General features: G+C 39.1%; 1 protein-coding gene across 1 annotated transcript in view; it reads right to left on the minus strand.

Annotated features, from left to right (window-relative positions):
- The window catches only part of eys (eyes shut homolog), a 683,137-nt gene that overhangs the window by 53,621 nt on the left and 617,483 nt on the right, over window positions 1-12,033 (minus strand). Inside the window, exon 43 of the mRNA XM_061958758.1 lies at window positions 2,464-2,636. Coding sequence (XP_061814742.1) covers window positions 2,464-2,636 — 173 coding nt within the window. The remainder of the gene's footprint in view (window positions 1-2,463; window positions 2,637-12,033) is intronic.

Here is a 12,033-nt window from a genome sequence, read left to right on the forward strand (position 1 = left end):
CCGCACCGAAATATAAGTCGCAGATGTATACATTGTGAAATGAGTTAATTACACAGAAAAATTTTGAAAATTATTATTTACATATTTTTTATTCTTTCCAAAGGAGGCCTGTAACACGGCAGTAAAACGACTGATCAAACAATACAGAAGTCGTTATCATTGACCCACTAGCTGCGGACATACTTGCCAACCTTGAGACCTCCGAATTCGGGAGATGAGGGGGCGGGTGTATATTTTTTCAAGTATTTCTTATATATATCCGTTCATGAAGGAGTATATCCGTTCGGCCAACGTGTGCAATGGAGAAGTCTGATCCACAAAATGTGCAGGCAGCATACCCCTTCCCCTTCGAGCTGTCCTGGATGAACTGAAATTATTTTTTCCAATCATTTTGGAACTTGCAAGCGTACTTCTCCTTCTTACTCGTCGTCGCCATGTCTCTTCTTCGTTCTTCTGCTTCGTCTCTGTTATGTTTTTGGACATTACTACTTGCCGTAGTTTTGAAGCAATGCATGATGGGAATCCGGATGTTGTGTGTCAGTGTATTAACGTGCCGGCTGGAATAAACACACGCTGAGAAATAGCTCCGGGCCTGCCTACTTTATGGGTTATAGATAAACATATGGATAATGGAGACATATATAGTAGTCTCCTTTTCAGGTGAGAGAGGATGCTAAAGGCAGTGGTGGAAATCGGGAGAAATTCGGGAGAATGGTTGCCCCGGGAGATTTTCGGGAGGGGCACTGAAATTTGGGAGTCTCCCGGGATAATCGGCAAGTATGACTGCGGAAGCTAGCTCTCCAATCAGCTAAAGAGACTCAATAACTCCACGGAGACGTTTTGGTGAATTTACTGAAACTGAAATAAAACAAAAATACAGTAAAGTCGTTGTAAGTTAATAATAAAAATAAAACCGTGTTAGCATATTCGCTAATGCTAATGACGCTAGCTTGGTTACATTATGATAGCACGTACAAACATGCATGAAAAGACTCCTATAGACATCACATGTGGGACGGTTTAGTAAGGGTGAATTGTTTTTAGAAACAATATGGACCAGAAGACGGAACTGCACTTATACTTCCGGTTCAAGGCACTAAACAGAAGGAAATACTGTAAAGGTTCAACCCACATTACCTGCAGTGAGCAAACTCTTCGAAAAGATGGCGCCATACCACAAACAATAACACTTTTTCAGCGTCTCTACTTGTGTTTTATGAAAACTACTTTGTTGAATACAAAACATTATGGCGGTTAGCCAAGAGGAATCCATAAATTAGGCACACCGTTTGATAAGCGGCAGGGTGCAAAATGTAGGGAAAAAGTAGCGGCTTATAATCCGGAAAATACGGTGGAATCAGAGCTCACCTACATAGTCTTCTCTACAGTCAGACATCTGTCTCTGGTTTAGGTTGTTATTTGCTACCTAACTAGTTGTTACATGGTTGAACTGTTGTGCAATATTCTTGCTCGTAAAACAAAATTCTAACCCCCCCGAAAGGTCAAATGACTAAAAAGCTATTGACGACTGACATTTTTAAAATTGTTAAAAAAAAAAAAAAAAAAAAAAAATCTAGAAAAACCAGCATGTGAGCCAAAAATAGTAATGATGAACAAACATTATAAGATTGGTTTGGGGTTCTGGGTCACATGGGGCGGTATAGCTCGGTTGGTAGAGCGGCAGGTTCGATCTCCGCTTCCGCCATCCAAGTTATTGCCGTTGTGTCCTTGGGCAAGACACTTTACCCACCTGCTCCCAGTGCCACCCACACTGGGACTAGAGAAAAGCGCTATATAAATGTAATTCACTTCACTTCACTTCACTTCACATGACTAAAAAGCTATTGACGATTGAAATTTGCAAAAAACAATAAACATAAAATAAAAATAAAATCTAGAAAAACCAACGCGTGAGCCAAGTATATTAATGATGAGCAAACGATTTGAAAGTAGTTTGGGGTGTCTAGGTCACATGACTAAAAACCTATTGACGATTGAAATGTGCTAAAATAAAAAAAATTAAAATTAAAAAATTAAAATCCAAGAAAAAACGGTGAACAAACAGTATGAAAGTGGTTTGGGGTTTCGAGGTCACATGACTAACAATTTAGTGACGATTGAATTTCCTCTGTGAGCCATTGACCATTAATTTATTGACGGTCCCTAACCATACGAGTCTGCAGGGCTGACATCCATGGCATGAACTTCCAATGCCGGGGACAAACCGTCGGCTTGCCTTGATGTTGAATGTCTGCAAAATATCCAACTTGATACTAACTACACCTGTATCCCAAAATAAAGTTTAAGATGAGAACATGGACAAGCAATTGTGCATAAGTCTCTTTCCATCGTGACAATATGAACTGGCCAGCATGCTTATTACAGCCATTTTTGCAGGTCTGTCTGGATGGGAAACATTCAGAAAAACTCACTTCCGCCAGTAAACACACCCTTCTGACTTACCTTCGTCACACAGTAGGCCTTGTCTTCCATAAGGACAGAGACACACTGCCTCCAGTGGCGACTTTGGGATGCATGTGGCGCCATGTCTGCAGGGGTTACGCTGGCAGGCCGTGAACTGGCACAGGCGGCCGGTGTAAAGTGAGGGGCACTCGCAGAACCAGTGATCTGCCTCACTGTAGGGTCCAGACACACAAAGGACGCATCATTAGACCAAGATGGTTCAACTTGACATACTATGAAATACCGCATTTTCCGGACCATAGGGCGCACTGGATTATAAGGCGCACTGCCGACGAATGGTCTATTTTCGATCTTTTTTCATATATAAGGCGTACCGGATTATAGGGCGCATTAAAGGAGTCATATCATTATTATTTTTTTATAATGTAAAACACTTCCTTGTGGTCTACATAACATGTAATGGTGGTTCTTTGGTCAAAATGTTGCATAGATTATGTTTTACGGATCATCTTCAAGCCGCTTTCTGACAGTTGCTTCCGGAAGCGCCGTTTTGTGGGCGGTCTTATTTACGTGGCTCACCTTCGGCAGTGTCTTCTCCCCGTCATCTTTGTTGTAGCGTTGTGGCGTGCAAGGACGGGAGTGGAAGAAGTGTCAAAAGACAGAGCTAACTGTTCTAATGACATTCAGACTTTACTTAAAGGCCTACTGAAACCCACTACTACCGACCACGCAGTGTGATAGTTTATATATCAATGATGAAATCTTAACATTGCAACACATGCCAATACGACCGGGTTAGCTTACTAAAGTGCAATTTTAACTTTCGCACGAAATATCCTGCTGAAAACGTCTCGGTATAATGACGTCTGCGCGTGACGTCACGGATTGTAGAGGACATTTTGGGACAGCATGGTGGCCAGCTATTAAGTCGTCTGTTTTCATCGCAAAATTCCACAGAATTCTGGACATCTGTGTTGGTGAATATTTTGCAATTTGTTCAATGAACAATGGAGACAGTAAAGAAGAAAGCTGTAGGTGGGAAGCGGTGTATTGAAGCCGACTGCAGCAACACAAACACAGCCGGTGTTTCATTGTTTACATTCCCGGAAGACGACAGTCAAGCTTTACCATTGGCCTGTGGAGAACTGGGACAACAGAGACTCTTACCAGGAGGACTTTGAGTTGGATACGCAGACGCGGTACCGTGAGTACGCATGCAGCTGCGGCTTCCAAACATTTGATCGCTTGCCCGTACGTGCGTGCCGCTATGTGCATGTCACGTACGTAACTTTGGGGACTTTGGGGAAATATATGTGCTGTATGAACTTTGGGGAGGTGAACGGTACTTTGGGCTGTGGGATTGAGTGTGTTGTGCAGGTGTTTGAGTTGTATTGGCGGGTTATATGGACGGGAGGGGGGAGGTGTTTGTTATGCGGGATTAATTTGTGGCATATTAAATATAAGCCTGGTTGTGTTGTGGCTAATAGAGTATATATATGTCTTGTGTTTATTTACTGTTTTAGTCATTCCCAGCTGAATATCAGGTCCCACCCGCCTCTCACAGCATCTTCCCTATCTGAATCGCTCCCACTGCCCTCTAGTCCTTCACTCTCACTTTCCTCATCCACAAATCTTTCATCCTCGCTCTAATTAATGGGGAAATCGTCGCTTTCTCGGTCCGAATCGCTCTCGCTGCTGGTGGCCATGATTGTAAATAATGTGCGGATGTGAGGAGCTCCACAACCTGTGACGTCACGCGCATATCGTCTGCTACTTCCGGTACAGGCAAGGCTTTTTTATCAGCGACCAAAAGTTGCGAATTTTATCGTCGATGTTCTCTACTAAATCCTTTCAGCAAAAATATGGCAATATCGCAAAATGATCAAGTATGACACATAGAATGGACCGGCTATCCCCGTTTAAATAAGAAAATCGCATTTCAGTAGGCCTTTAAATCAACAACGGAGCAGCATCTCCTCATCCGGAAACAACAACAAGGCCGTGTCCCGTGAAAAACTCTCTAATAACTAAAGTTCCTTGGGTGAATTATGTAAACTTACTACACCGGTATGTTTTAGCACTTTCATGGCGAGTTTACTGAGAGATATAAGTAAGAACCGTACACTACTTTATATTAGAAATGGCAACAGCGGAGGATGAATGTCCCATAACAAGAAGAAAAAGAAGAAGCTTATCGACTACGTTGTCGGCACGGACTACAAAGGCGGACGTCCGCAATTTTTCAAGATTTATGCAGATCCCAAATACACATCAGCAGGTACCAGAAGGTAAGAAAAGTTTATTTTGCATAATATTGCGAAACAAAACGCCAGATAATATGTCTTACCTTATACACACACCATAATAATACTCGTAATTTTTAATGCGCCGACAATCCTTTAAGCGGAGCGGCTTCATAGCTTACCAAAGTCGTACTAAAACATTTTGATAGATTTTTGAGCACCGTGTGTAATGTTCTATATTTTCAATGGAACATTTAAAATGTTGGTGTTGTGTACTTGAGTCGTATTGCCCTCATAGTGCAGTCTACACGTATCTCTTATGTTTGACTGCCATCTACTCGTCACACTTATCATTACACCATGTACCAAATAAAATTGCTTCGAGGTCGGTAAGCAAAACCAGAATTAGTCCGTACATTAGGCGCACCGGGTTATAAGGCGCACTGTCGAGTTTTGAATGGAAAAATATATTTTAAGTGCGCCTTGTAGTCCGGAAAATATGGTACTACATGAGGTTGGAATTTACAATTAATCTAATTTAGGAATTCTGAAAAAAGGTAATTATTTAATGAAGCTGAAATTTAAAAGGCCAAAAGTAGAGCGCAAACCTCACCCATAGAGTTTTGGCAAAAAATAACCTTATTAATACGACTACTGGTTAAAAAATCATCTTTTCAAAAACAGTAAGAACTGTTTTTTTTAACATTATATTCAGGTGAAACTGAAACTGAATATCAGAGGTGTTTATTGGAACAATTAGATGTACAAGGTGAAACTAATATATGACATATGCTTACAATATGCAACTCAGGATATTTTTAAGCCGTCTTTTTGACATCATTTTAATGATTATGGCTTGCAGCTTATGAAAACCTCAAATGGAAAATCTCAGAACATTTAACACAAATTTCACGCGGATCACAAATAAAGGCTTAACATTACTCACTTTGCATGAAACGAGTTTATACCACACATTAGTTTTATATTTAAATTTGAAATGTTGACATGAGGATTCTGGCGGGAACTCTCGTTCAACCCTTTTTCGATTACGCATGCACCTCCTGGTACCCTAACACCTCCAAAACCCTCAAATCTAGACTCCAAACATCCCAGAACAAGCTAGTCAGATTACTTCTAGACCTCCACCCCAGATCACACCTCACTCCTACCCACTTCTCCAAAGTGCGCTGGCTCAGGGTGGAGGATAGAGTAAAACAACTTGCACTGAGCCTAGTCTATAAGATCCGCTACACCTCCCTGATACCGAAGTACATGTCAAACTACTTCCTTAACGTAAATGACCGCCATAACCACAACACCAGGCGGAGCTCCACTAACCACGTTAAACCTAGATTCCGATCTAACAAAGGTCTTAACTCATTCTCTTTCTATGCCACATCAATGTGGAATGCACTCCCAACAGGTGTAAAAGAAAGGGCATCTCTATCCTCCTTCAAAACCGCACTAAAAGAACACCTCCAGGCAACTTCAACCCTAAACTAACACCCTCCCTTCCTCATCATACCTCTTCGGATTGTAAATAATCAAATGTAAACAATCAAATGTAGTCACTTTTTCTTAAAATTTCTGATCTCTCTCTGTGTCCAATACTTGCTGTACATATGTACCAAGTCAGTCCTACACTGTGCCAATGACAATTTCTCTGATGATGCAATTGTTGATGACTGAAGTGTTGATACCAACCAAACTTAACCCCCCCTCCATATCCCACACCCCGGATTGTAAATAATGTAAATAATTCAATTTATATACTGTGATGATTATCTTGTGTGATGACTGTATTATGAAAATAGTATATATCTGTATCATGAATCAATTTAAGTGGACCCCGACTTAAACAAGTTGAAAGACTTATTCGGGTGTTACCATTTAGTGGTCAATTGTACGGAACTACACTGTGCAACCTACTAATACAAGTTTAAATCAATCAATCAATCAACATACGGTCACAGATAAACAACCTAAACTTACTACCGAAATGAGTCTTCCTCGCTTGGTAAGAAGATACAAAAAAAAGTACAAAAATGCTGAAAAGAGTGTTCTCCTTTGAAAGGTAACATAGATGAAAATAGAGAAGGCATTGGTAGTTTTCATGCCCATAAATTAATCATGTGTTTCGGTGCGGCAGCTTGGCAGGGTGTGTTTTCCTGCTCCTGGATAAACCAGCTTCCAGAAATGAAATATTTACATTCTGTCGCCGCCGTGGAGCATTGTTGGATGCCACTGTGTCCCACTACAAAGGGAGGATTATTAACGGCCTGTTAATGACGTTTGCCGGAAGGCGCAGTGATACACTGTCACTACTTGTTGTGCCCGTTATTTTTTTTTAAATGTTACAGATGGAATTCGTCAGCGGGCTAACATTGTTTGTTGGACAGGTACAGTCACGTGAATAACACCGGGCGGCCTCCGAGAATCAGTCAATTAACTACAAATTACAACTGGAATGTGTTGCAAGTGTCAATGCTCCTAAATGATGCAACGGGGCGCCATGATGACGGAACACAATCCATCAGCACATACTGTCGCCATTCCCCGACAGTGTAAGCAAGTATAGTTCCTCAATCAAGTTGTGATCTTCCATGACGTCGTTTGCATAGGTTCTGCATTTCCACAAATTCATGTTCAGAGTGAAGAATTGGACTTTAAGTACATTAAGCAACAATTTGTTAATCTGACATTTACCACAAAGCAATAAGCCTTACGTGTGAAACAAGGCAAATGACTGGTGCCATATATCCAGTTTATAACAGGACAATACAAAAAGGAAAACATGTATTGATCTTACAACGGTATACCATAATACCTAGAGTTTTTTTTTTTTTTTTTTGCTAATTGAATGCCCACTGAACGACGAACAACTCCACCTCTGTCTCCTTTCTTTGTGGCGGTGCAGGATCAGTCAAGCACTGTGCTCCCTGCATGAGGCATTCAAGCGCACTGTGTAACTTTGAGATCTACAGTACAGGCCAAAAGTTTGGACACACTCATTTCAATGCGTTTTCTTTATTTTCATGACTATTTACACTGTAGATTGTCACTGAAGGCTTCAAAACTATGACACTTGTGAAGTGAAAGCCATTTCAGCTAATTTAAGCTCATCAAGAGAATGCCAAGAGTGTGCAAAGCAGTTATCAGAGCAATGGGTGGCTGTTTTGAAGAATCTAGAATATAAAACATGTTTTCAGGTATTTCACCTTTTATTGTTAAGTACATAACATCCACATTGTCACTGAAGGCATAGTTTTGATGCCTTCAGTGACAATATACAATGTAAATAGTCATGACAATAAAGAAAACCCATTGAATGAGAAGGTGTGTCCAAACTGAAAAGGCTACCAGATATAAAGGTCCAAATGGGACAAAAATAAATAAATAAATAAATCTATTTTTATATGATTACTTAATGTGTCATTGATTAATTATACTTGTAATTAATTACTTACATATGTAATTAAATGTGTCAATGTATTTAATGTAGAATTACATTTAATTATTTAATCATTTAATTTATTGTTGATTTAGTTATTTCATGATTTCCCTAATCATTTAACAAAGTATTAATTATTGATTCCATTATTTCATGACTGCCAGGTAACCAGTCAGGTGTCAGGATCTGCTCACTGACGTCGACAGATAAAATAAATCCACCAAGCGCTGGCAAGGGCCAAATTGGACCGCATTATATAAAAAATTTCCTATTCAAATAATTAGATGAATGTGTCAGGAATTAATTAAATCAATAAATAAATCATGGATTAATTAAATCAATACTTGATTAAATTGTGAAATAATTGATTAAATTGTGAAATAATGAAATCAATCATTAATTACATAATTACCGTATTCTTTGGACTATAAGTCGCAGTTTTTTTCATAGTTTGGCAGGGCTCCAGTGCGACTTATATATGTTTTTTTCCTTTTTTATTATGCATTTTCGGCAGGTGCGACTTATACTGCGGTGCGACTTATACTCCGAAAAATACGGTACATATAATTTTATATTAAACGGTTTAATGAGACGTTTAATAAAACAATTACATATTTAATTACAATTATAATTACATATTTAAGTATTTTTAAAAAAATATTTATTTAATTTTGGCCCATTTGGCCCTCCATAATCAACAGTTTTTTTTAATGAGTACAAATGCAAACACAAGTGCCCAAACAAAGATTAAAAATGTATATTTGTTCTTTATAAACTGTGTTTTGTGGTAATATAATGTTTTTGCAACTGAGTAATTGGATTTACATTATTTCTTCTAGGAAAAACTGCTTTAATGATCATAGGTGTTTTAGATCAGATTACTAATGAAGAGGTAGAGGTAGTGTTGTAATATAAATGTTCAGTTGTGTTTTAGAAAAAAAGTAATAAAAAAAAATGGTAGTACATTTTTTTTTGCATATTTATATTTGTTGTATTATAGAATTTGAAAAAAAATCCCTTCAGGACAAATTGAACGACAATGCATCATCACTTGCATCAGTTAATGCTCGTCCTTACATCAATTATAAAAAACTGCGGAAAGTAACTTAAAAAGGAAACAGCCTAATTGGATTTACACACTCAAATCTACATAAATATCCACAAAACTGAACACCAAGTGCAACCGAGTTTGTGCATGTGTGTGTGTCTCGAAAAAAGCAGAGTGCTGTATGTTGAGAAGAGGAAGGAGCGAGTCTGCAAACACTTCAGTTTTAATTGGCCTACTCCAAAACTTGATTTGTGGGTGACAAACACTTGCTTACATTTGCCCGTGGCAGCCACTTCGATAATGAAATTGTGGTCATTTTTGCAGACTAATCTAAATACGTTAAAGCGGCGATAAAAAAAACAACACGTTTAAAATCATCATGATATTTCACTGGCTGGTAATCAACATAATACTCTCTCTATCATTTCCATAGCAACCTAAATCAGTTTTATTGAAAAAAACAACAAACAGAATTTAAATTTCAGGCCATCTGCAAACCTTCTGAGACTTCAACTCACCAAACATCTAAAATGATTGCATTTTTTATGATGGCGCCTCATTGGAGTGTTGATAAACACCCAACCAGAAATGGAACATTCCTCTGTGTTGGAAAGCATCAATCTGCTCAGTAGTAAATATGATTGTTGAATAATAACGTACATATTACATTTACCTGCCAATACGTCACTTATCAACTGCAGCATTAGGGGCGGCATGGCGTATTGGGTAGAGCAACCGTGCCAGAAACCTGAGGGTTGCAGGTTCGCTCCCCGCCTCTTACCATCCAAAAATCGCTGCCGTTGTGTCCTTGGGCGGGACCCTTTGCCCCCGGTGCCACTCACACCGGTGAATTGAATGATAGGTGGTGGTCGGAGGGGCCGTTGGCGCAAATTGCAGCCACACTTCCGTCAGTCTACCCCAGGGCAGCTGTGGCTATGAAAGTAGCTTACCACCACCAGGTGTGAATGTTTGATGGGTTCTACATGTAAAGCGACTTTGGGTACTTAGAAAAGCGCTATATAAATCCCAGTTATTATTATTATTACCCATAAAACACCACTAGGTGACAGTATTTCTTTGCAAACACTTTCACTATCACGTCTACCTAAATTGTTTTCAAATGGTAAGTCATTTTACCCTATTTTTTGGACGATAGGGCACATCGGATTATAAGGCGCACTGCCAATAAACGGGTCTATTCAGGTGTATTTTCAAACAAAAGGCACATGGGGTTATAAGGCGCTTTAAGGGGGTCATATTATGATTTATGCAGATCCCAAATACACAACAACAGGTACGAATAGGTAAGAAGAGTTGTTTGTGCATAATATTGTGAAACAAAATGCCAGATGATATGTTTCCTCATAGGTTGCCATTTTGGGGTCTTTCCATAACAATACCCGTATATTGAAGCATAGTACGTCTGACTATGGTAGCCGTGATACGCCGTGGTAGCTTACCAAAGTTGTATTAAAACATTTTGACATATTTTTGAGTGCTGTGTGCAATGTTCTATTTCCTGAATGAAACATCAAAGTTTTGGGCTTGCTTTTCCAGCGTCATTTATTGAACAGGCATCATCTTGCAGTTCACACTTACTCCTTATGTGTGACTGCCATCTACTGGTCACACCTTGTACCAAATAAAATTGCTTCGAGGTCGGTAGGCACAACCACGATTAATCCGTACAATTAGGCGCACCAGGTTAAGGCGCACTGTTTTAAGGATTTTAAGTGCGCCTTAAATTCCGGTACTTTGTTTTAGTTTTATTCTAAAATGGGTAACTTCTTTTTCCACTTTCCACAATTAATATTACATATTATAAATTCTTAAATACAGACAAAATTAGACAGCCCAATGACACCACAAACGTGTATTCTTGGAGATCTGCATAAATGTTCTAGTGTGTCTTAAAGAATAAAACATGCATTTTTGACAACATGCATCATAAAAAAATATAATAATACTGAAAAAATGGATAGATGTTGATAGTCCAAATCATAATTCCTGATATATCCACGCTATAGAGATGATATCAGATATTGCCAAAGATTGTAATAAATCTATTAAAAGAAGACAGCCTGTCGTTTCCGTTAACTTGGACACACACACATGTATACCTTTGGCCATTAAAAGCCAGTAATTTCCAGGAATTATCTCACCCTCTGAGTAACCTCTGATTTACTCATGTTTTCGAATGTTGTAAAAATGTGTAGAATAAATATACAATTTCAACATTTCTGTCAACGAAGATTTGCTTCAGCCTGCGACACATAGTCATTTTGATAATAGGCTAATATAGACACTTACCTCATGTGTTGCCTTCATTATAACTAGAGATGTCCGATAATGGCTTTTTTGCCGATATCCAATATTCCGATATTGTCCAACTCTTAATTACCGATTCCGATATCAACCGATACCGATGTATAAAGTTGTGGAATTAAAACATTACTATGCCTAATTTTGTTGTGATGCCCCGCTGGATGCATTAAACAATGTAACTTTACCATGAACTGATTAACGTGGACTTAAACAAGTTGAAAAACTTATTCGGGTCTTACCATTTAGTGGTCAATTGGGGCAGGGCGGGGTTTGGTGGTAGCGGGGGTGTATATTGTAGCGTCCCGGAAGAGTTAGTGCTGCAAGGGGTTCTGGGTATTTGTTCTGTTTTTTTATGTTGTGTTACGGTGCAGATGTTCTCCCGAAATGTGTTTGTCATTCTTGTTTGGTGTGGGTTCACAGTGTGGCGCATATTTGTAACAGTGTTAAAGTTGTTTATACGGCCACCCTCAGTGTGACTGTATGGCTGTTGATCAATTATGCCTTGCATTCACTTGTGTGTGTGTGTGTGTAAAAGCCGCATA

This window comes from Nerophis lumbriciformis, linkage group LG02 (genome assembly GCF_033978685.3).
Source record: "Nerophis lumbriciformis linkage group LG02, RoL_Nlum_v2.1, whole genome shotgun sequence".
Lineage (NCBI taxonomy): Eukaryota > Metazoa > Chordata > Actinopteri > Syngnathiformes > Syngnathidae > Nerophis > Nerophis lumbriciformis.